Source organism: Tachypleus tridentatus, chromosome 13 (assembly GCF_004210375.1).
Source record: "Tachypleus tridentatus isolate NWPU-2018 chromosome 13, ASM421037v1, whole genome shotgun sequence".
NCBI lineage: Eukaryota > Metazoa > Arthropoda > Merostomata > Xiphosura > Limulidae > Tachypleus > Tachypleus tridentatus.
This window is the reverse complement of record NC_134837.1, coordinates 198,322,519-198,349,207: the sequence shown is the minus strand read 5'-3', so window position 1 is coordinate 198,349,207 and position 26,689 is coordinate 198,322,519. Positions and strand designations below refer to the sequence as shown.

The 26,689-nt window shown below is 31.3% G+C and overlaps 1 protein-coding gene across 1 annotated transcript in view; it reads right to left on the bottom strand.

The window, feature by feature from the left end:
- Window positions 1-604: 604 nt before the first annotated feature.
- The window catches only part of LOC143236072 (titin-like), a 162,224-nt gene continuing 136,139 nt past the window's right edge, over window positions 605-26,689 (bottom strand). Inside the window, 11 exon segments of the mRNA XM_076474339.1 lie at window positions 605-1,218; window positions 6,004-6,133; window positions 6,863-7,026; window positions 9,788-9,976; window positions 11,730-11,879; window positions 14,702-14,867; window positions 15,468-15,487; window positions 15,490-15,606; window positions 16,805-16,934; window positions 19,134-19,292; window positions 23,395-23,587. Coding sequence (XP_076330454.1) covers window positions 1,205-1,218; window positions 6,004-6,133; window positions 6,863-7,026; window positions 9,788-9,976; window positions 11,730-11,879; window positions 14,702-14,867; window positions 15,468-15,487; window positions 15,490-15,606; window positions 16,805-16,934; window positions 19,134-19,292; window positions 23,395-23,587 — 1,432 coding nt within the window. The 3' untranslated portion in view covers window positions 605-1,204.

Below are 26,689 nucleotides of genomic sequence, written 5' to 3'. Positions count from 1 at the left end.
GCAGATCGTCCTCGAGTAACTTTGCGCGAAATTCAGCAAACAAACATATAATATTTTGGTGAATAGTACAGGTTGTTGAAAAAAAGGAGAGTTTAACCGCAAACAGTTCAACTTGAAGAACTATTTTCAACTCTCCGAGGAACAGTTCAATAAGTTGTAAGAATTAATAAGAGACCTACGCAACTGATTCGTTAGGGCGAGGGTTTTCGCTGCGAGAAAAAGGTACAATTTCAAAACATACCTCGTTCATTGCTATTCCATCGCTCTAGAATTCTACCACTGTAATAGTTTTTTACAGTAGGTTTTTGTTAATGTGTGTTCACTCTTATCAAAAAAAGCAGTGGTCAACATGAGCTGTAAAATGCCGATTTGTCTGTGCCACACGTGTGTTCCAAGCTTTGCAGATTCAAAGTGGAAATAATCGTCATCTGGGGAATTTTGAACATTTTAGTGGGATTTTTTTGGGTTTTTGAAACACTTCTTTCATTACAGTAACATCCTGAATAAGATCTTAATGTTTGTAAACAGAACTGCTATCGATTCTTTAAGTATTACTTTTAGCATATAAAGAAGACAATGGCGTGAATATTACCAGTAATTAGAGTTTAGGTGTCTTTAGAGTTTAATTAGTCAGTAATTATTGTGAAAAAATACAACCAATATTTATGATACTGCAAAGCACGCGAAATCAATAGAGAAAAATTACCATAAGAAAAGAAACCCAGTGAGCCAACACAATCTTGGAGACGAACCTAAAACTGAGTGCTTCATTACCTTGGACAATATGTTGGTGGTGGTTAGATCATCTCATACTTCAATGATGGTCTTTTTATATTTTACCTTTGAACAGTATGTTGGTTGTGGTTACATCATTCCCTAATTCATCGATGAATTTTATATTCCTTAAACATTGAAGTGATGGTGGTTACACTATCCTATCCTTCACTTAATGCTACACTTTGAGTTGATTTCCTTCCATAATTAGAGCGGACGTCCCTTCAAGTATTAGGTTCTAGCAGCTGGTAGTCCTCCGATATACGCTCGTAATGTTACTTTTTTGATACACCATTCCTTATTAAAGGCTCTAGTTTCTTGAGAAACTTAGCAACAGTGACCTTCTTTTCTTAAAGGAGTTCTTCTTTTCCGTTAGTGATGACAGGTTCTTTTGCCACGTTACGACTGGACGACTCTTCAGTACTTCAATTTAAGCAGGTTTTCCTGGAATAAAAGCATAAATTTAAGTATTCAACCATTAGAGAAGAAATCTAATCACATACCAGTTGTATTCTAGATGAGTTGCACTGATATAATAAATAACACCGGAAATGTTTTTCTTTAAATGCTTTCAAAATTAAATATCGAGTTTGCGGATGTTCACAAATCTGCACCATTGTTTATTAGGCCTACTATCATACAAGCGACCAAAAGGAGGTCCTTCTGTTTTTGTTCTTGTCTACAAGAAGAAAGCACACTATTCATAATTTAACTCTATCTTCTCATGCGTTACTAATTCCATTATTTCTTGTATGGTTTTGTTACTCTGAAACTGCACTACTGATGAAAATTGCGCTTCCTTGAGAAATTGTTTCCTCAAGAGAGTCAGTGTATGTCAGGTAACTAGTCAGTATATATTCAATGAATATGGATGATATTCCATTATAACTACGTTTCGTTAAATCAAAGAAATAATGTACCATGACTACTCTGAACTGAATATTAAATACAAATTATAATCCAAGACAAGGTAATGAAATGTTTGTGGTAGATGTCGCTATTCAGTTTTATATTTTCCGTTTGATATTTTTTTATTTGTTGTTTTTTAAGCGTAAGTCTGTACAGTGGGCTATCAACACTATGCCCACGGCAGTATTGAACCCTGATTTGAATGTTATGAGCCCTGAAGTTTACTGTCGAGTCCCAATAAGAGGAGACTTCGTTCTTATATTTGATGTTTTATTTAATTTCAAAACATTAAATAATAGTACACTGTAATGGTACTACGAATAAAGACCTATTGCACACGCACGCACATATAGCAAAATACTCGTTTATTTATATCATTTTGTTTCGTAATGACGTCATTTGTCAGACTTGGATACAACAATAAACAAAGTTGTCAGGCTTGCAGAATAAGTACTCATGTTTGTATTAGGTAATTTATTTGAATTATCACCACGTTATTGTAGGCTTTTTGTTCTATTTTTAATCTTAGTCTTGTACCTGAAGGAGGATCAGGTAAGTGAGCTAAACGCTTGAGTATCAAAAACTAAACAAATAAAACTAAAGTATCGTGGTGATAGGCCTAATAAGTTTCTTCATACAAATGAAGTTTTCTGTTCATGTACACGTACCATAAATATTTTATCTGTGCTAGTTCTTTTCCACGTCTAATGTTATGTATTATAAGTGTATTATTTATTTTCACTATTTCTGAGATTCCTTCATTTGTAACAGATTAAATTTTGTTTCGAAATATTAACACTTTAGACCTGTAAGCGGAAACGATTCCAACCTGGTATAAAAATTGAGTGTTAATAAAATTCTTGTTGCTTGTAAAATGATTCGGTCGAATGAACTATGCCACCATCTTTTTATTTTCTTCCCGTCTTTGTCTGAGGTTTACCAGTTTTATTATTTTATTAAAATCCAAAAACATTGCATTTATTGCTCTAACACACGAAAACAGGTCGAAGTTTCCTATTTTTCAAACAAATATTTATTCGGTACCCATGTTTGAGAGTTTTTTTTCGTAGAGAAGTGAAGCGTTTGACCATCGAATATTTATGTGAAAATATCCCACAATATATTTGACTTTATAGTCATATTAAACCTAAAGTTCAACTTAAACATCAAAACATGAAGAAATAAAATGTTTAACTATATAGAATTTTCTAATATTTTGTCTGTAAGATACAATTAAATGTAATTATCTTATATTTCTTATACATATAATGATTCATCAAAGTTATTTATGTTTTACGTTTCCTTATATACTTTGCAACTTGTAAAACAATGACACACACACACATATGTATATAGGGTGTGATTATATTCTTAATCACGGAAAAATAAAACGTTTTCAAGTATGGATCGCATTAAATAATTCAGAACGTTTTATTAAAGTAATAATTTTGTTTTTATCGTTTGCTGTCGCTATTCTCCTGTAAATAATATTTTAATCTGTGGTTTTCACATTTGATGGTGATGACTTATTAGACTTCGATTGGTTTTGTTGTTCGTATCGCGTCTCCTGAATATTTCATGTAAAATTCACGCTCGAGTTTATTTTTGTAAGCATTACTAATACGTATATCACAATATACACTCTAAGCTGGTTGCTATCACAAGAACAACGTATTTGCTATCTCGTTGTGCTGGCATACATCAAGTCTAATGTATAACAGTTCAGTCGTTTAAATTTTTTTTTTATTGCCACATTCAATAACTCGCGTATTAGAAACACAAGATACGTGACGTAATAACAAACTAAATATTACATCCATCGTACTTAATGAAGTACTTTCGTTGTGCAATGGATATAATTTTTTATATGTATAGGCATACGTTTTATTTAAAACACATGGTATGTAATTAGTCACTGTATTACTTCTTTACTTTCACTTTGTTTTAATGTTATCATGTGTTCAGCTACATCGCTATTTAGATTCCAATATATGTAAAAATAAACAAAAACACACACACGAAAAATTCACTATTTTAAGTATTACTTTGGCCAAATTCTTATGAACGACAAATCATGTCAAATATTCAGATATGTTAACCCTTGAATATCCATTTTAAACATGAAACTCATAACAAGATTAGTTTTTATAAACCTTTAATTAAATCTCAGTTTGAACAATTTTACTTTGCAAGAGAAATAACATAGCTGGTGTCAGAGTGAACATAGTTGATTTTGGTCAGGTTTTGAACATTTTTTCGTTATATATTTAAACAGAATCACAATCACTTACAGGAAAAATTCGTTTTCCACGAAATTTTAAACTGGGCAAGAATATACATCATAAATTAAAATGTGTTCAATGTAACCTCTGTGTTTCTTTTAATTAGAACCTTTAATTTCGTTTCAAAGAGTCAAACTTCATCTGCTATGTTTGAATATTATTAACTGTGAAAGAAACCCGACATAATCCTTAGACTTAAAAATGGACATTTAATTTGAAATTATGAGTTTTAAAATGCTTTCGAATTAAAGTTATTTTTGAAAACAATAAATGACAAACGATAATTATCAGCAATAACAAATCTTTATTGACATTTCTACAACAATACAAAATTTGTAACGATGACATAATCGATTCAGGTTACTTTACTTAGTGTCTCCAATAAAAAGTAAGTGTACATGTGTACACACAGAAATCAACCTATTATACCTAGGGTATACACGAGACAATGGTTCGAACTTGGGTCTGTTCCGTAAAAACTACGTGATACTTAAAAAAAAAAAGCTACAGGTAAATTAGAACAGAACTAAGCACGCTAACTGTATTTTCCTGTTCTCGGAATAAAGTGCAGATCCAATTAGCATTCATATGAGTAAGTGAGAAACAGAGTAACTCCAGTTATTTTTATCCTTTGCAGAAAGAGTAGGCAAAGTTTCTAATTTAAAGTTGGAACTGAGTCAGTACTCGGTAGTGGCTGATATTAATGAGAGAGACCAATATGTGGTTCTCCAACTCTACGTAACTATCGACTTTTTGTTTTGTACAGGTGAAACACTGAACACCATAGATTCTTGGCTTCTTTTCTCATGTTACAGTTACACCCAAGTCTGACAATATATGTGCCATAAAAACATTACGTTTAGAATGAAAGAAAAACTATTTTTGTTAGTACACAAATGAATTAACGTTGTTTAAGATGACAAGAATTGTTGTATAAATTTATAACCGTATATACAATAACAACCTAACTCTCCAGAATACAACTTTATTAGCTCAATATTTTGCTATTATAGCTACATCAGGATCTATCCACTTCTTGTAACAGTAAAATACTGAGATAACAAAGTTATATTCTGGAGATATAGGCCGTTATTGCATTTACGCTTACATAAATCTCTTTTACTAAATTCCAGTTTGCGTTAAACAAAGCCATGAATAATGTAAAAAATTAGTTTTATCACTCTATGCAACAATATACACATTTAAAACTATCATGGTAACTCAAATAAATAATTAAAAACCAATACAACTGTACTAACCTACTTTGTGATACTTGAACAAATGTTAACTATTATAGGATTATAAATCACCAGAAAGTAATTTCCATACTGTTGTATGTTTTCGAGTAGTTTACAAAATGCAATTTTGTTATGAAGTACACAATCACATATTTCATGTCTACTGATATGTATAAAAGTACCAAATGATAGAATACCTGTGTCCAGTTTCAGTTTCGGATACATATCGATAACTATAACAGCTTTCACGAAGTTAGCTAATGATATCAGAGATCGATTATATGAATTCAAAACACAAAAACGTTTAGAGTCTCAAAAATATCATAACATTTTCTTTTTTATGAATGCATGTAACAAGGTATTTGTTATGATACAATCAAAATCATTATTTCTCTGAAGTTTTTACTTTGATATTTGTTACAGTGACTAACAGTGTTGTTGTTCACACAACATATAAAAAACTAGAGATATTGTAGTGAAGTTTGAGATTGAACAAGTAAAGAATAGGAATCAGTCATAAACATAAATATTGCAAACGTGAGGAAAGAGGAAACAAGTAAATACATGCAAGGTGTCCAAAACTTGACAAAGGGCTTCATGGACAAAAATGAAACAATCCAATAACCAAATAAAACATTCACAAGCGCAATATACTTTTACATTTGTTATGAGCTGTTTCTTTGATTTTTCTGTTTACACTCTCTACCACCTATGTCAAGCAGTGTTACATGAAATTTGAACAGTTTGTTAAATGCTCTAGGGTTCTACTACAGCAGGAACATGAGCACTCTAGTGCTTACTTTCAACAGCCAAACGAGCAGATGTCTCGGCTTGCCCACTAGTGTTGGTGGCTTTACAGGTATAGATGCCCTTGTCTTCTGGACACGTCTGTCGAATTACCAGTGAACATGAACCAGCATCTTGAGCCATCTTGAAGAACAATAAAAATATTCTTTCTTAATCATGATAACACTAAAAATAAAAACATAATACCTGCTGAACTGGGAGAAAAAGTGTACAACCCTTCGTAAAATATCACATTCAGTTATGACTGTAGCCCACAGTGACTTTGACATACTTTCAACCTTAAGTAAAAAGCCACAGTAAGCCATGATTATATCCCACAATGACTTTGACATGCTTTCAACCTCAAGTAAAAAAGTCACAGTTGGTCATAGTTGTTGCCCACAGTGACTTTGACATACTTTCAACTTTAAGTAAAAAGTCACAGTAAGTCATGGTTGTCTTTCACAATGACTGATGTAATCAAAGTTCCACAAAACAAAAAGGTTTGTAAAACTAGTAAAACAACTGTGCACTATGAAGACTGAACACGTGTATAAAAACACCAATCCACAACTACCAGTCACTCAAAACCTCTGTTTCTTTGACTATCATAACTCTCAACTGAAATAAGTTATCATGTGGTTTGCACACTTGGATACAGCAGTTTCAGGTTTTCTAATGACATATGCAATAACTCTTAGAAAGAAGTACCAAAATTTCTTGTTCCTTGCCCTGCCACCTGAAAACACTACTTTGTCTCTGGTTAGAGAAGAGATCTGTATTATTAACTAAGTTAAGGTATCACTTTTAACAATAAAGTATGAATTACAGATCATCAGTTTAAACAGTACAGATTAAAAGGTATAAAAGTACCTGAAATTTTCTTGATGCTTTTATAATGGTCCCTCCTTTGTACCATGTAATGTGTGGAGTCGGAACTCCAGCGATGCTGGTAACAAACCTTGCTGGGGACCCTTCAGGCAACTTGAGGTCCACTAGAGGGCTTAATGATGGAGCTGCTTCCATTGCTTCTGGAGCTATACAAGTTAACAAAATTCAACAATCGTTATTTGTATTTTTTCTTTAGTTTAACATTACCAATACTATAAAATTATATCTATCCTACAGACAAGAGAAGGGTTAAGCCTATAACATGAGAGTTTATAAATCACAGTGTAACCAATCCAAAACTTTTAAAACTTGACTTTTTACAACAAATGTAGGAAAACTTATTTTAAATTCCTAACTGCATGTACACAAATAAATAGATCCAAAAAAAAAAGAAAAAAAGGAGAGACTAAAAATACCATTATTCACTATTAGTGCAGGATACATCTTATACGTACAAGTTTTAACACATTTATTCAAATGAATATATCGTGATGCCTCTTATTGGACAGTTAATGGTTCTTATGAGAAGTAGTCATAAATATTTGTGCCATGGAAAAACTGAGCAGAAAATATGGACAGACAATGGATGTTTGAAACATACATACCAGAATAAAAAATGCAGTATCAAACTTTCAAATGAAACAAATATATAAAGGAAATGAAGCAACTAATTTAATATCAACATTGTCATTACTATACTTTCCATTATGAAAAATACTAACTTAATTAAGGTTAATATAAAGAACCAACAAAACTAGCTCACAGGTCAGAGTTGTATTTAGAAATCAAACTAATCACCTAAAAACAAAACAAAACTGAGAATTCAGTTAAGAGATAAACAACATACAGCCAGAATAACATTAAAAGTTTGTTACATGTTTAAAACAAACACACATAAATTAGAAATAGAACACTATTGTGAAGAAATAAAACAAGTTATTAAGCACAAAGATACATGATGGGATATCTGTGTAATGCTCCCCATGGGTATCAAACTCCATATTTAGGTTTTATAAGCACTAAAAGTTATTGTTGAATACCTTGGAGTGTAACATTTCATCATTATCAATATTACAATCACAGAATTACAATTAAGGAATGACACATCAGAACAATCCACACAAACAATATATTGTAATACATACTGATACTATATAAGTGATTCTCTAATGTATCTTTTATAGCTGGATAAATCAACTTAAAGAAACTTGAAAGTGAAATTTAAAGGAATCATGATTCCAAATGCTAAATATATCATCAATATACCAGAACTAAATGTTGAGAGAAATATTATAAAGAAACTTGTACAGAAGAAGAGTAGATATTTTATAAAAATACATGAATATAACAACAAAGAAAACAATATTTAAGTTTATTTACCTCAAATATGTTATTGGCATATGGTCTTTAGTGTGGTATAAAACTATGTTTAAATTATACTGTTGTAAATAAGGTTCTTCAGTTGGCTATTTTTTCTAACTTCTGAAATTTGTTGGTATTGCCTGGATTGCTTTAAAAATATCTCACCTATAAGAAGTCACATGCAAAAATATAACCTATTGCTCCATCTCGGCTGTTTCATCCTCTAAACTAAACTAAAACTATTAATAAGTAAATTTTAAAGAACCCTTAAACCCAGCCCTTATCATTCATGTACTTATCAAGGTTTTTTAAACTCATTTAAATTTACTGTCACTGCAACATTTGTTGACAACCAATTCCAAAGGTCAACCACTCTGTTACAAAAATAAAACTGTCTTAGCTGAAGATGACTCCTACCCTGCCAACAGTTATATTTGTGTCCCATAGTCCTACTATTCTCACTGTTAAATATGAAAAAAGATGATACATTAACACCATCATTTCCCTTTACAATTTCAAACACCTCAAATAGATTCCTCCTTTACAACAATTCAATGGCTTTCCTAAGGTAAGGAGCCCAATAAAGAACACAATACTCCAAATGTGGCCTAACCAGTGACCAGTACAATGAAATTATAACTTTTATAATCTTGTATTCAATATTTCTGTAGCTACAATCTAAAATACTATTTATCCTACCACTAGCAACAACACACTCTTTGAATAGCTCAGGAGATTGATCAATCATTACACCAACATCTGTTTCTTTCATGAAAATGTTAACATTATCATCATCCAAATTATCAAAATTATCATAACCCAAATTCCTTCATCTATGTCATTGATGTAAATCAAAAAGGGCAAACGTCCTAAGACCAAGAAAACATCAATAAAAATGTTTCTTTTCTCCCTCTTTGGTTTAGAATAAAGGCTATTTAGTTGAACATGTGAAAATATATCTACCTCTTTAGATACGTATATATATTTAAAATTAAAACAAAAACCCTCATTACGACAGATGGAATAATTAGACAACAACTAGTTATTTCAAGTAACTGTATTAATATTGTCACAGCAAACAATAATGCCAAGTCAAATAAAGTATGACCTCTAAGATCATAACAATATCAAGTTAAATATTTAATTCAATATCAATTATATTGTTTTATTACTTTTGGAATTGGTTTAAGCACAAAGCTATACAATGGGCACCTAGCTGTGCTCTGCCCAATACTGGTATCCAGCAAAATCCAATTTCTAGTACCATTTAGATACCTGGGAGATGTATTTTGTTTAGTATTCCATGAAAAATGAAACTAAAGTAAATTAAAGGGAAATGACACTGGCCTCACAACTAGATGTTAACAGCCACATAAACAATTTTTTTAATCATTTAAAAATATAGAGATTTTGTACTAAATTCTATTAATCCAAAAACTTCTATCCCAGAAAATCAACCTTTGTAACAGCATTCACCTATCAGAAACATACAACTATAAGAATGCTCTATTAATTGAATTAGCAAGAAAAATGAAATGGTTATACCTATAACAATTAAATTAGCAGTCGTCGAGACTGTTCCAGCAGAATTAGCTGCTACACACTTATAAACACCCTTGTCTTCAGGGAAGGCTTCAGATATCCGCAGAGAGTAAACATCATTCTCGACAGACATGCGGAAATAACGAGATTGTTTGATCAAAGTGTCTCCACGGAACCACTTTCCAAGTGGGGCTTAAGAAGAAAAATTAAAACAAATTTGAATTTAGAGGGAACTAGTTCTTTAGTTTTTCATTTAATTTTTTTAATACCATAATAAGTCTTACTCTTATTAGGTCCTGGTTTTTAAAATTAAAAATATTCTGTTTTCTTGTATTGTTGACACGTGCCCTTAAACTGGATAGAAACTGAAAACCCAGTGATGACTAATTAGGTAAATTATATTGTATTCTCTAAAAGTTATGCATACTGCTTTAAGATTTTAAACATCACTGGAGTAATAATACAAAACACTATAGGTGCAGAAAGTGGTACACAAAGCATAACTCACCATAAAACTTGGAAAAAACACTTCTAGTGACTACTGGTCAATTAACATACAGGCCAAATAGTCTAGTGACAATCACTTCAAAATGTTAGTTTAAAGGTGGGCTTTGGTTTAAAACATTCCATAAATCTGTACTATCTGTACTAATCACTGGTGAAGTATTTAATTTTGAGATTATTTTCTTCTTTTAGTTTAAACTTATCTACCACACATAACTAATTCATATGTTAGGCCTAATTTCCAAGGTTCCTTACATTTTTCACAAACTTCTTAAACCTGAGAACTGCTTTTAATATAAAGTATTTTTGCAGAGCTTCCCAAACTTATTAATGTTTTTTGTTTTGAGAAATAAGATTTCATGCAAACAAGAAGCTGTATTCAAACACTAAATGTTTTAATTCATGTAAATTTAATATTATGAAAATATTTTTTATTATAGGAACCACATTTATTTAAATATGAAATTTCAGACATGACTTGTGGCCACCTTGTGGTTTACAGATCTGAGATTGAGAAATGTTCCCATAAAAGAACTCTTAGGCCTAGCATCAAGCAACAATTAAGTATATTATTTATCAGTTCAATATCTTTGAATTAGTAAATACATAAAAGATAATAAATATCTTCCAAATTTAATTGACTAGCTCATAACATTAGTTTTTTTGTTTTTTTTACATGACCAACAAGCCTAGTACACTTAGGCACATTGAATTTGTTTTAAAACGTACAGTTGATTTACTTCCATGTTATTCCATAGGTAAGAAAGTAAAGAAAAATTTGTATAACATTTATTTTGTTTGTTTATTTGTTCATAAGCACAAAGCTTTACAATAGGCTATATGCATCATGCCCACTGCCAATACTGAAGCCTAATTTTCAGCAGTATAACTAAGAAGCGTGCAACTAAACAGCTGGGGGGGAGGAGTAGTATTGGATTGGATACAAAATAAAAAAAAATATTTATTATCTAGAAATAATAATTAATATAGAATAAGTGCTAAGATATAATAAAGGTCTCATATGTAAAGGAGTCCCACAATAGAGAAAAATGCTTCTACATTGCAAGATAGTTATCTATTTGTCAGAGTTCAGGGATCTGTGACTACTAGCATTAGAATTTAGAAACTACTTGAATAATATCTACAGGAAAAAATAATAATATTAAACAAATAAGATAGCAATCTTATTATGTAACTTAATTAGTGATTTTTTTAGCCTAACTTCACTCTTAGAAACACTCTTAGCTTAAGCAAAAAGTACTAAATAATTGTATAGATTCATGAGCAAATCAATAAATATCTAGATCTAAAAAATTTATCAGCACAAAGTAATGACTAAATTGTTCTTTTTATTAGCAATTATAGTTAAAAATGCTTTGATGCATCATGGTATTTGGCCTGTACTTTCAAATTTATTTCAATTCTATAATTCTCAACCTACCAGGTGATCCTGAGATGCGACACTTGAAGACTGCTGGTTGTCCTTCTTTAATCGTAACAGGCTTCAATGGTTCTATAATTTCAGGTCCCTTACACACAGTTTCTTTTGGTACTTCTTTTGGAGAGATGGATTTAACTTTGGATGCAGTACCTGAATTAAACATTGTTTTAGTACAAAGATTTCTCTTCCTGGGGTACAATACATCGATTAGAAATAAGTATAATCTATTTGTTCTAAACAATCTATATCATGCTAGTATACATAACATTTCAGAGGTAAGATAAGAGGTCATCTGACCTATTTAAGCCATTTCAATTTCTACAGAATACATACAAAAACACCTCTTCTTACATTCACTTCTCTGAAATATACTTATTCAATTTTCTCTTTAGGTTCCTTCAATGTTACAGTTTCTACAATAACTGAATGCAAAATATTCAAAAGGCCAACTATCCCATATAAATAAAGTTTTATATGTCTTCAATTTCACATGTTCTCTAGTACTACTGGCTGAAATTTTGTTAAGAAAAAAAATATCTTGATTTATAGATTCCATACATCTAACAAACTTATAAACCTAAATCATGTTCTTCCAGCCTGTGCTCTGAATTATCATCACTAGTGAAAACACATAAAGAGAATTTAGGTGACATCCACACACTAAACCCTCAAACCTAGAATTATTCTCATACCTCTTCTCAAAACCCTGTCCAACAACTCATCATTCCTTGTTTAAAAAAGTGACCAAAGTTGAAAACAATATTTTAAACAAAGTCTAACCTGTAAAAACAAACTGATGACTTCTTCCCACTTGTAATCAATATTTTTACATTTACAACTTAAAACCTTGTTTGCTTTAGTAACTAAGTTATATTGTCTAGAAGGCTTTATAAAAGGTTTTGTATTAACTATGCCCAGAGAAATCTGTAGGTTGAAATGGCCCTAAAACATAGTTTCAATTGCAAAAGGCATTGTTGTTAGACTGTCTTGTTCAAAGCATACCCTCCTCCCTATCGGATGATGACAATTTCCTGGCGTCCATATCAACAGTCTAAACATCCAGAAATCTACAAGTTTTATTTCCCTAGTCCACCAAAGTTCTTGACAAGAATATAGCATCTTTAATACAATTTGAAACACCTATTAATTCATCATTACAGATTTAGCCAAAAATTTAGCACTAAAAAATGAGAAAAACAAAGAACCTTTCAGAGAACCATGAAGTACATCTCTTCTGATATTACCCCTGTGATTTAACCCAATTTAGCCAACTCTCAATTAATTTAACTAGCTAAAACTGCATACATATTTCCAACTGTGACATTATGGGAGCAAATTAAAGGAAAACATGCAGTTAAAAAAGATTTATGATGTACAGTGGCACTTGTATAATTTTAAAGTCTTCTCTTAAAAAAATCATTGAAAAAACAAACAATAACCACTTAAACACAATTAAATTTCTAATTCATTAAAGTAATAAATTTCTCTTATGATTAATTTAATTTTATAAAGTTACTATGATAGTTAGCAGTAATAGCAAAAATTACTCAAAGAAAGAAACATAAAGATGTGTACAAATTGAAAGAATTTTAGTAATAAACCAACTCTAAACAAAACGTTTCCTAAACATATTAAAACCTAATTCATCAGAGGCAACTTCCCACAATGCAACACACATATGGATACTTAGATTTGTAGAATACTATATAAAAGTGATTATTCTTGTGATGTGTCTGGTAACTGAACTGTAAAGATGTAGCCACATCATGACCATGCAGTCCACAAGATAATGAGTCAAATTAATAATCTTCCTCTCTGACATCCAAAATGACATGTTAGTGATGCCAGTCTAGTAGGAATGTTATCACCACAGTTAATTTCTTTTACTGGCTTTTCAGAGGTATCTATTGCCACTTTACCAGGAATGACAATCAATAGGAAATACATATGCCACCAAAAAAAAAAATTCCAAGGAAAAAGACAACTGTTGAGCATGACAGACATCATGTGTGTCCCAAATTATCCAACTCCTTTAACAGTGGTGAAAATCTGTCACACAGAAGGTAATATAATCAGTCGTATTTAATAAAAGGGTTACCTGGCTGCTTTAACCACAGACAGTGAATGTCTGAAAGCATGCAATGTAGTCTGATGAGTTGTGTTTCACCAATGTTTCTGTAGTGGTGGTAGTTCAAAAAAATATGAAAAAAACAACACACACTTCCTTAAACTCATTCAACAGTAAACACCCTCATGACATCTTTTAACAGTAAACACCCTTTCAATAGTCAACAATGTTAGTGTAAAGTTGTGGGAAACTCTATCATGGCATTTTTCAACATTAAACAATGCTGCCAGTGTAATGGTTTGGGAAACTCTATCATGGCATTTTTCAACATTAAACAATGCTGCCAGTGTAATGGTTTAGGAAGCACCTTCATGGCATTTTTCAACAGTAAACAATGCTGCTGCTAATGTACTGGTGTGGGAAACATCCTTAAGGCATAATTTAGCTTCAATGAATACTGCTTTTCAACACTGATGACAAAGTTTTCTTCCTAGAGATAGTCCACCATGGTTATACTGCATGCAATTGTACTGATGGCCAAAGTTTCTTCCTGGTGATAGCCCACCATGGTTATACTGCCTGAAACTGTACTGATGACTAAGGTTTCTTCTTAGAAATTGTCCACTATGGTTATAACTGCCTGAAATTGTATAGCTATTTCAAGGATTTTCCCTGGCAAACTCACTAATATACTTCAACGTTACTCTTGTCACCATAATTCTCTACCAAAATTTGTCAAGCAATTGTAAACCATAATTCATAACAGATGAAGTAATATATTACAAATACGACTTGAAACAACATTTTCCTGCCATTGTACAATTGTCTTTAGTTGCTAAAATAAATTCAGAAAACACACATAAGAGTAACATGTTCTTGTGTTTCTTTCACACTAGCAACTTACCTTCTATATGTACTTTAGCTTGACAACGAGCTTCTCCTACCTTGTTGAGAACTAAACATTCATAAGTACCAGTATCTTCAGGTGTAGCTTCAAGGATTAGCAAGGTGTAGAGATCTTCTTCTTCAAGAGTCTTGTGAGTTATGTCTGGAATCACTTTCTGTCCATTCTATACAAACCAAGTATAGGTACACTTATAAAGGACATCTTGTGAATTAACTCATTAAAACATTTACTGATTTAAGAATTCATACAAAAAACAGAAGTGAAAATATGTTGTGAAAAATTCTCATTAAACATTTCTGAATCTGAGTTTCCAAACAGTAAATCACACATCAAAATTCTTTTTTGTCTACTTCATTTAAGATATGAACAAACATTTTTCAACATTATTTAGCCTAAAAGAGTTTAAACAGAAGAAAGCAGTTTTGAATTAAAATATTTAAATTATATAATATTGCATTACTGAAGGTTGATTCTACTACTTCATGACACTTTCAGCCTTTAGACAGAGTGCTAGTCCCACCTTCTATGCTTCTTACAACAATCTTCAATAAAGTAATGGCATGAAAGTACATACATAATAACCAATGCCATGCTGTTAACTATCATAATCACTTCTTTTATTGAATATATTTCAAAATAGGTATGATAAAGCTTCACACAAATGAACTACAAGTGTTACCCTACTATATACCTATTTTATTTTTGTTTCTTACTAACCACAATCAAGATCAATTTTCACAAGTCTGAAGAGATCCAAACACACCTTAAGCCAGTGAACTTCAAAGGTTTGGAACCAGTCACAGAGGCATCCAACCTCACTAGATGTCCAGCCTTGGCAGACACCTCCTGGATTGTTTTTGTGAAGCTGGGAGGTACAAGGCCTTTCTTCTTTTCTTTTCTTTCTAAAATAATATTATAAACCTTTAATACTGAGCAAGACCTATGATGAGATAGCCCACATACTAGTTATTGCTACTGGAATCTTTTAATTAGCACTTAACTTAAAATGATTCACATTATCAAAGATAACAAATTATCATCACCATCTCACAAAAGTCTACATGAATCAAATGGAAAAATTAATCCAGTTATGAATAGTTACTTTTATATACTGTTCTAAAAATTTCTACAATGATTAACAGAAATACATCATTAGACAAAGTAAACAGGAAAAAATCTTTCTTCAGAGGAGGAAGAATCAAATGTAAGGGTAGGCCTACTACTGAACAACTGTAGTGAAAGTTATACGAGTACTACTAGTACTGCTGACATAAACATTACTGAGGAAATCTCATTCATTGTTCACAACCAATGAATGGAACAAAACTGGATAACTAGACAAACTTGTATCATTCTTTACTTAGGTTACTAAATGACTGCATACATATTGTAGTTTGGAGTCATGTTTTAGCCAAAAATGAACATTTTGAAACTATTTAATTTTTTGTAGTTCCTATTTTGGATGCAGCAATTTGCTCAAATACGTTAATAGCTTTAAGTTTTTTAAAGGTACAAGCAGAGATTGATAACTAAGTAGTACACTGTAGGAACAGGAATAGTCTGGTATTTGAAAAAAGACTTGAGTAATTATTGTTGGCAAATTGGACAACAGCTGCAAGAAGTCATATCCTAGTCTATATCATTAATTGACTAAATGATGTTAACAAGGACAAATCAAGTTATTTGGATTCTAGCAGCTGATGCTGTCATCTTTGACAGTATAGTGTGTGTTTTGGACAATTTTCTGTGACTTTCAGTGAGAACCAATAGAGGTTTCACATAGTGTAGCATTAGACATTCTCTTTTTACACAGTGGACTGTTGGACATTCTTTTTTCACACAGTCGACTCTTGAACATTCTTTTTTCGCACAGTTGGACTTTTTTTTTTTTTACAGAATGGACTGTTGCCCTAGTGATTAGCAAGCCAGACTGTGTATCTGAAGGTCTACAATTTGCATCCCATTAATGGTAAAGTTTGATTTTACAGCTAATGTAGTTAAATCTAAATTATATGTTGTTTCACTATTTATTACTTGCATAATTATAATGCATATATAAAACTATAGATATACATAGAACCATCAGACATTTTACTGTACCTTCAACCACCAAATTGCTTGAAGATTTGGCAGACCCTCCTCTGTTTTCTGCCTTAACACTAAACATACCGCTATCCTCTATGCACACCTTCTCAATTGTAAGTGTAGAAGTCTTGTCAGTTGTTTTTATCTACATGTTGACGATATGGAACAATAATCAAAAGGTTTAAAGTCGAGGTACTATAAAAGTAGAGAATGAAACCTAAACCTAGAGAAGTCACAGAATATTACAATAAATCTTTCAAACAGCAAGAAGTTTTGGAATGGATTAAAATAATGTTAATTAACCCTTTTGCTACAGGCTTAGTATAATATACACAAGTTTGTCTACAGATTTGTACATGTTAAGTATTTAATATAGCACCTGTATCATCACAAAATTTGGTAGACTTTTAGTAAAGAATACAAGCTTTTTGCACACAAAAAATAATTTTTTAATAAAATATTTTACTGAAATTTATTTGTGAAAATAGAATCTGTTTCATTACTAGTCTGAGTGCAAAGTGATTCCATGTTATGATTAAAAACTATTCTTTGTCCCCAAAATCTCAAATATTATTTGTGTAATCTCTAAAACCACCTAAATACATTTCAAACATTGTTTTAGTAAGACTTTATATTTTGTTGTTTTCTACACTCTAACTATGTGGGGTCAGTCATTTGACCAACTTTGTAACCATCATAAAAAAATTAGGAAATCTCATAATGCCACAAATTATTTTTTTATTACATTGACCTACCAGTCATACCTAGCTAGCATTACATAATTTGCATTGATGGAGTGCATGTTCATTTATGTTACCATATTCAATAATATAAAACTGACTTTGGTCTTCATCTTGCCTGTGTTTGTAATATACAGTCACATTTAAATTATTATACATTATATACATGTATATAGATTACTACTATTTAGAAATAAATTATTAAAATTATTTTTCTTAAAATAAAGAACAATAAATCAAGCAAACAATTATCTCTTCTCACTACACCCTTTGAACTCAGTTGCTGCTGGACATAGGTTGCTAAGCCTTTTAAAATTTTGTACATGAAGGATATCAAACAAATCTTTTAAGCTTTATATATGCAGTTGAATAACTAAAAAATAATAGATAATTACACTGATACTATAGAACTGCAATATAATTTATTAAGCTTATTAACTAAACTGTATTTAGACTTTAAAAAATGTGAAACTGTGATAGCTTTTTCACAGATTAAAATGGCTGAGAAAACCATTCTGGGTACATTCTAAGATGTTGATTGGTTATTCACATGTCATATATTGAAGTAAGTGTATATAAAGGACTGTTTTCAAAAATGGAAAGAGGTAAGTGAGGCCACTGTGTTTAATTCAATACAAAAGCCATATATCAAAAAATTAAAGATATGAGGTTCATATTTTATATTCTAACTTGTTAATATTAGTAATTTGAGTTACTAATTTGTAACTCAATTATAAACTATTTTGACATCACAAATATCTAATTTTAACCAGTGCTGCATTCAACATACTATGTGACTCACAAAAATATATATTTACGTGTTCTTTCAACTCTCATATAATTTTACAGTTTGAATTATAACCTAAATTTTATTACACACTTATTGAGATAAATAAATAAAATAGTAAATCAATAAAATTTTGAATGCAAGTCAACAAATGCAATGACATGGCCTATGACTGATGAGCCATTGCAAAAGGGTTAATCTTTCGTGTGAAAAATTGAAAGATTAAATTTTAACAAAACATGCAGCTAAAAAATTAGAACATTCTTTTGTTGTGAAATATATAAACAAATATAAAAAGGTATCATAAAACGTGCACTGATAAAGTCTCCCCTTCATATAAAAAACAAATTATTACAGCTCAGATAACTTGGTCAATGTTTAAAAACTCATAATTTGACATCTGTAGTTTAGAGTAATGTATAAAAGATATTTTAATGGAAGTAATAAACATTATTATAAGGAAGTTTATTAGTGGTATTAAAAGTTATGACAACAGCATAACATGAACAGTTTTCTTTCTCTCTTGTTATCAGTAGTAACACAGTACATTTGAAATGGTGCTTATGTCTGGTACAAAACATTCCTTCAAATAAGGTTAGTATTATATTACAACTGGTGATTAAAAGACAATCTTACTATAACAGCTTCCACACATTAAAAGTGTCATGAAATTAAGAACTAAACCTTTCAACACAGTAATAAGTTTATGTAAAACTTATAAAGAGTGCTTGTGTACAAGTGAAAAGTAATTAAATAACTATGGAGAACTTGTCTCACAATATTTTACAAACAACATTAGAAAAGAATTTGAACCTACCATAAATTTCTGTGAAGGAGAAATAGGGAAATTTTCCCTGTACCAAGTAATGGTTGGAGTTGGAGTACCTGTAAATGAACAGTCAAACTTAGCTGTGTCTCCCACAACAGCTGGACAAGGTTGAATCTTCTTGGTAAAAAATGGAGGTTTTGTCTCAGCCTTTTTGAAAAAACAACAACATATTTTTAGCTGTATCTTTGGAAACATATATTAAAAATAAGATTTCTAAACATTTATTGGTTATGACTGTTAAACTGTAAATCATTCATAGGAGTGACCTTTTACTTTCTAAACCTGACATCTGTGATACATCTCTGATTAACTTTGGGCTTGAAAACGCAACTGACGTAACTTGAAGAACTTGTGAACTTCTGTCTTAATAAATGAAGACTGAAGGTTGTGGTACTGAAGCCCATGACTTATTTAATTTAAATATCTAATTGCAATTCCTACTCTATAAAAACTTTTATTAATTCAGAAAACCAACAGAGTTTGTGTGTATAATTATGTTTTTACTTTCATTTACAAATTCAGTGTTGGTAATTACTACCACATATGGGAAATACACCAGTACTGAGACTGTTTGAAACAATGGTTCTTAGATTTCCTACACAGTGTAACATATATATTATAAGGAATAGTTAAAGCTTGGATGCTTAGCTAGTTTGTAAAATACACTAGGTACCAGTTTCATGTACGTTTTTCTGGGTAATTATTTTCAGATGAGAGTTCTGCAGGTTACTTATGTTTGTGAGTCCTTCATATTAGATAAAAAACAAACCACCAAAGTTGCTTACCACAAGGTCATGTTTGTGATTTATGTTAGAGTAAAAAGAGCCCACCATTACAAAGTAAACAAGAAAAGAAATACATGATTCTTATACTTAGGAAAAGAGAGAATAAAGCTTTGAAACAACAAACAAGTTTGAGTAAGTGCAAAGTATAAGGAGGAAAGGTTTCAGTTAAACTTTTGTTAAGATATAGACACAGGCCTCATTTTTCTCCACATTAAGAAAAATGGTGAAATAAAATAAACAATGAACCTTTTATAAATTGACACAGATTCCAGGTATATCTTAATAAACAAAGCTCTCATATATTGAAACACAGGTTGAGACACATTTCAAAATTAAATTACAAATATTACATTAATGAAACCACAAGAAGAGTTCATTTGTGAACAAATAATCAGTTTGTAAAGTTTGAAGATATTAATATTAGTATTTGTGTTATCTTTAAGGTCCTGAATAAAACAAAAAACTCATTAAGTTTGAACATTAATCTTTTAATAATATAAATTTCTTTTACTACTTGTACTCCTATAAATAACTTTCACAGGAAAGAGAGCCTTTAAAGTTTCACTAGGAAGTTAACATTTAAAGGTTCTTTTAAAAATAAATTGATGGGTATGATAAATTTTACTGTTAGGTTAAATCAAGGTTTGATCCTTCAAAATATGAAACATTATTCAATTGGTAATTTGAAACTAAGGTCTAATTTTGGTGTTAATTAAGAATAATATATCCTCCAAAACAAAAAAAAAACACATGATTCTATTATTAGTGTTAAACCAAGATTTCTTCCTCCAAAACATGGTACAGTATTATTTTGTTTAATGTTAATTAAGAACCTATCCTTCAAAATATGAAACTTGATTTAACTGGTAGTTTTAAACTAAAGTCTAATATTCCAAAACACAAGACATGATTCTATCAGTGTTAAACCAAGATTTCTTCCTCCAAAACAGGGTACAGTATTATTTTGTTTAATGTTAATTAAGAATCTATCCTTCAAAACATGAATTAATTGGTAGTTTTAAACTAAGGTCTAATATTCCAAAACATGAGACATGATTCTATTATTAGTGTTAAATTCAAATTGCTTGCATTCCCTATGTTATTTCTTTATTGTTATTTTCATTAACACAATACATTAGACTGTTTAATATATCTAACTGTATTACATTTTAATTTTATTTCTTATTATAGATAGTTTTATATTGTTAGTTTAATATATATGCATGGATGACTAATCTAAGTCTCCTAAGAAGACTGAACCTCAGAAAATATTTTTAGGGTTATCACCAAAATTATCTTTAAAAGCAAGGTTACCTAATAGATGAAACAATAAATTTCAATCTTTAAAAGTAGCAATGTACAAAAATGCATTTTCAATTAGCTATATTCATACAGGGTTGACATTTTAAAATTTCGTTTTATGTAGAGAGCTTGTTGTGATTTGAGGTTAACATTATTTTGTTCATCTAAAATGAGATCTTCCAAAACATGTTTCTACTTTTAGCATTAAGGTAAGGTTTGGCCCTCCAAAACAAAAAACACTAACCTTTTGTTAGTTAAGTTAAGGACTAACCTTCCAAAACATGAAATATGGTTCTACTATAAGTGTTATAGTAAAGTTTGATCCTCCAAAACATGAAATGTGGCTCTACTTGCACAAAAATTGAAAATCCCTCAGAAATTAAATTTCCTATCAAAAATAATTTGTCAAAACAGGGTTTTTTTTCTTCTTTTTCCTTATAGCTACATCCAGCTATCTGTTTTGTCCACTGAGGAGAATCAAACCCCTGATTTTAGCATTGTAAATCTGTTCAAAAGATATAAGGAAGACAGTACAGATGGTTTAGTGAGAGCTTGATGTTTGCTCATTTAAATTAGGATTGTGTACGTGGAACTGAATGTGAGTTACTAAAGTACATTTAATATTTTGTTTCCATTATTATGATGAAAGGAAACATTTTATTGTGAGTAATTATTACTTATGTTCCTACTAAATCTACAAATGTGAAAAATCTAGTGTTTCATGATAAAAAATTTATTATTTATGATTTTAAACAGACTCCTTTCATGTATAGTTATTTCACTGTTGGTAAGATTAGGAATACTGAAGAAGCTCTTAGAAGAACAACTGACATTATTATGGAGCTTTTAAGATGTTGGCTACCACACGACCTACCGGTGGGTTGTGATAGTCTTCCAATAAGACCCACAGTTGAATTGTGTTCTATTTCCTTTTTAAAGGGTCACTTATTGGTAGGGACCCAACAGTTACAAATACACTTTTCTTATAAGGAGTAACTGTATAACAACTAGCAGGACCATGGAAAGTATCGACAAAATAGGTTAAGGAACCAATGTGTTAAGTTTGAAAACATCTCTGAATTCTCAAGATAAAGAACATGATGAAACAAATTTAATCAATTTCATACTTGTTTAAAACATGTCTACAGCTTGAATGCTGTTGAGTTTCAACCTGGTCAGTTCTCTAGTGGGTTGACTGTTAGAGCTTAAAATGGATGTTGAATTTTTATTTTTTTTTAGTTTCTATCACAGCAAGAAATTATTATTTTTCCTTTTTCCAGATATGGGTTACTTAGTATACAGTAGACCTGTTCTGACAACAACCTCATCTTTATGTTACCTTAACTATCAAGGGCGTGTGTACAAACTAGAATAAGTTTATGATGATTCATCTAATTGTGCAAGACCTTTAATAGCATAATGTTCAAGTTTACTGGCTCGTTGGGTTTATCATCATTCTTTGGAACATGAGAATTATCTTTTATCCATTAAGTAGAAGTAGTTTTCAACATATGATGTCTTAAGTCCTATTAGTGTTCACACTGGTATGTAGCTTTTACTGAGTCCTAAATACCAATTTCTGGATACAAGTTACATTTAACTTTCCACATGGTCTAGTCATAATAATCTGTTTTAATTCTATTTTTATAATTCTGTATTTTATTAGAAGTAACTACATTCTCACAACTGACTGAAGATGGTTAACAACACGTTTCAAATGTGGGATTGAGCACCCATACCTTTTTGTTGTTGTTTTCTTTCTTCCACAGATGGGATTTGTTAAATCTGACTGAAACATTACCACTGTACCTTCTACTTCTGTAGATACCTCTCTTATACCACCACAATGTAGTTTGTACCCAACATGATGTTTTTGGACATGTTGCCCGAGGAGTTGTATTGTAATACACATAGTTTTTTATGTGGATTTTACAAATATGGTTGTTCTTGTAGATTTTTTTAACCTTTAGATTTATTTACTGGAAAAATATTTTCACTGAACAAAACTGGTAAGTCATGCAGAATGACATGTCATTAAAGAGACTGAAGTTTCTCTTGTTTTAATTTCTTTTCTGTTCTTGGAGTGTACTATTATAGTTTAAATATATATTTATTCAGAAATATAGAAAGTTGTATTTATTTTGTGGCTAGGGAAAACCTACCACTGGTCCAACAACTTTCCTTTCCTGGGTCACACCCTTGTGCTCTTGTTCCATAGTTTCTGTCAGGGTTGTGTGACGAGTGACTTCCCACTCACCTTTCACTTCCTTCTGGGTCTGTTTCTGTTTAGATACCTGGACTTCTTTACCATGGACCACTGTTTCAGGAAGCATGGGGGTGTGAACAGTATGCTCTCTAAAAGTTGAATATACACCATTAGTAAGATGCAGTGAATAAAATAGTAACATACTCAGATTGGTGAGTGTATAAAAATAAACACTGAAGTTCCTGTGACCTGTTAAATCAAAACCTTCACAGTACACTGTAATCTGTCAGAAATAGTTCCATAACACCACTTAACAGTCTTCAAATAAACTTGCCAATAACATTTTAGAAATTACTCAAGAGGTAGTTGGCAGCACTTCCACACACACACTCACTGTATTTACATTTACATACACTGCTGGCCAAAATCTTAAGGCCAATGAACATAAAGAAAAACTATGCATTTTGCATTGCTAGACTCAACCATTTATCTAAGTAGAGCTTCGAAAGATGACAATAAGAAAAGTGAAAATAAAAATAAAAAACTTTTTTATATTTTAATAGGGAAAATGTGAACACTATGAAATTAGCCTAAATACCAGCTGGTCAAAAGTTTAAGACCATACCAAAAAGAAGTCCTAAACAGGGTAGGAAATGCCCAACAAGAGGTCTCAGTAGTGAGTTGCACGGCCATCATTGTGAATAACTTCAAACATTTGCCTTGGCATGGTCGATATAAGTGTTCACAGAAGGCTGGCTGGAATGTTATTCCAAGTGATGAAGATGGCTTCACGAAGATCATGCACTGTTTGGAATTGATGCCCATTTCTATAGACTTCCCTCGCCATCCACCCCAAGTATTTTCAATGGGGTTCAGTTCAGGCGAACATGCTGGATGGTTCAAAAGAATCACGTTATTTGCCATGAAAAAGTTCTTTGTCCTGGGGCATTGTAAATTGCAGCGTTGTCCTGCTGAAAGATCCAGTCATTTCCACACAAGCGAAGGCCTTCAGTCAGTAAGGATGCTCTCTCCAACATGCCAATGTAGCCAGCTGCTGTTTGACACCCCTGTATAACTCGAAGCTCCATTGTTCCATGGAAAGAGAAAGCACAACAGATCATGATGGAACCTCCTCCACTGTGTCATATAGAAAATGTCTCCAGTGAGATATCCTTATCATCCCAGTAATGTTGGAAGCCATCCACTTTTCTACGTCCCATGTTTGGTGCTTTTCACCAAAGCTTAACCAAGCTGTTTCATGGCATGGAAGGAGACATGGCCTTTGAAGACATTTACAGTTTTTAAAGCCCTTCTCTCATAGATGCCATTTTATTTTTCTTGGGCCAACCACTTGAAATTCTCATTCCATATCCCTCAGGGTCTTTTGAGAGATTTGCAACAGCTGTTTTACTATGCCCAATCTCACCAGCAATGGCCCGTTGAGAGAAACCTTGCTTTTGCAGCTTGACAATTCTGCCACATTCAAACTCTGTCAACATTTTAGCCTTTGCCATGTTTTTACCCAATGTAACACAGGGGATGTCAGTGGGAGATGTTGACAATGCTAATGCTTGAACACAAATGACTAAATTTTGTTACGTGTTTACTGATTAACACTTCATTTCAGTAGGGTCTTAAACTTTTGACCAGCTAGTATTTAGGCTAATTTTATAGTGTTCACATTTTCCCTATTAAATGCTAAAAAGTTTTTTATTTTTATTTTCCCTTTTCTTATTTTCATCTTTCGAAGCTTTACTCAAATAAGTGGTTGAGTCTAACAATGCAAAATGCATATTTTGCCTTTATATTCATTGGCCTTAAGATTTTGGCCAGCAGTGTATATAAACACACATAGATACATATACTGACAGGTTTTCAATTTTTCCACGTTGAACTGAGTTTTCAGTCCAAAACAATAACTAATGATAGACATATAAAGCTTCTACTACAAATCTGAAAAGTTGGAGATAAAGAGCCAAAAATGATGAGATAAAGAAAATAAAACGTTACCAAAAGGTGATTAACAAATTATATTCATTTCAATCGTGTATCTTCCTTGATTTCCATTATATTGTGCTTCCCACTGCATCAATGTGGATCCAAGAGCTACCACACTATTAGTAAAGACCTTCCAGCTGACCAAACCCGCTTCTTTCCGTTTTAGACATCTAAATTATTTTCTAAAAGCCGAAAGTCAGGAAACACACACACACAAATGTACTCTTAAGGTAATAAACCAAAAGTTTAGTTAGCAGTGATGAAAGAATAACAAGTTATTATGTCATAGATTTATTTTCCTCAAACATTCTTTTAAATATATAATATGATAAGATGGATAGATGCTTATTCAGAATGTTACAATAAATTAAAAAAAGCATGCTTTTACTTCTATCACTAATTAAGATTCCTCACCAGCTACTGTCTGTGTAATTTCTTTAATATATAATTGATCAGTTTCAATACTAACTCTGAAATATAAAGATTCCAAATGTTTTTATAGTGAAACTGTTAGCCAGTGTGAAGTTTTCAAAAGGTTCACATTTGAAGACTTACTCCTCTCAATAAAATGCCTGAGACAGCACAAAAAATATAATGATGAGTGAGTTTAGTAGTGCCTTAAGCAAAATGTTTTCCTTTCTCAGCTAATTTTGTAGTCATTTACAGTAAGATGCTCAAGGAAAATAGTACACACGCTTCTTTTAAGGAAGTAAACATGTTATCAAGGGTTCACAGAAACTCCACAAGTGACCTTTCTGCTATCTTTCTTGTTAATTTTTTCACTGAACAATAATTCCAAATATCCTAAATAAAGATAAAGAATCGAATGTACAAATTAATTTGTTACTGTCAAGGAAAAAGGTTTTGAATACTTGTATGAATACTTTTTGTTTCCAAGGTAACAACTTACATTTTATTGGTTATTGTTATTCTATGCACAAGCAGAAAATATCAACCTAAAATTCAATTACTTGAGGATATTTGTTTTAAATAAAGTGTAGAGCAATGCTAAAATAGCTATGCAAATGAGAATATACCTGTATTTACATGTAATACTCGAGTAATTCAACCTGCTTAAAACAAACTCCACAAACTTTAGATTTAGATGTGACTACTTCCTGAACTTTTCCTTACTTTTAACAACTAAACAAAACAGCAACACAGATACTAGAATGTATTATAAGAAATATATCTCAATTATTTAATATCAGTGAATTTACAAATATATATATACACAAATGTCTCTTTCTCTT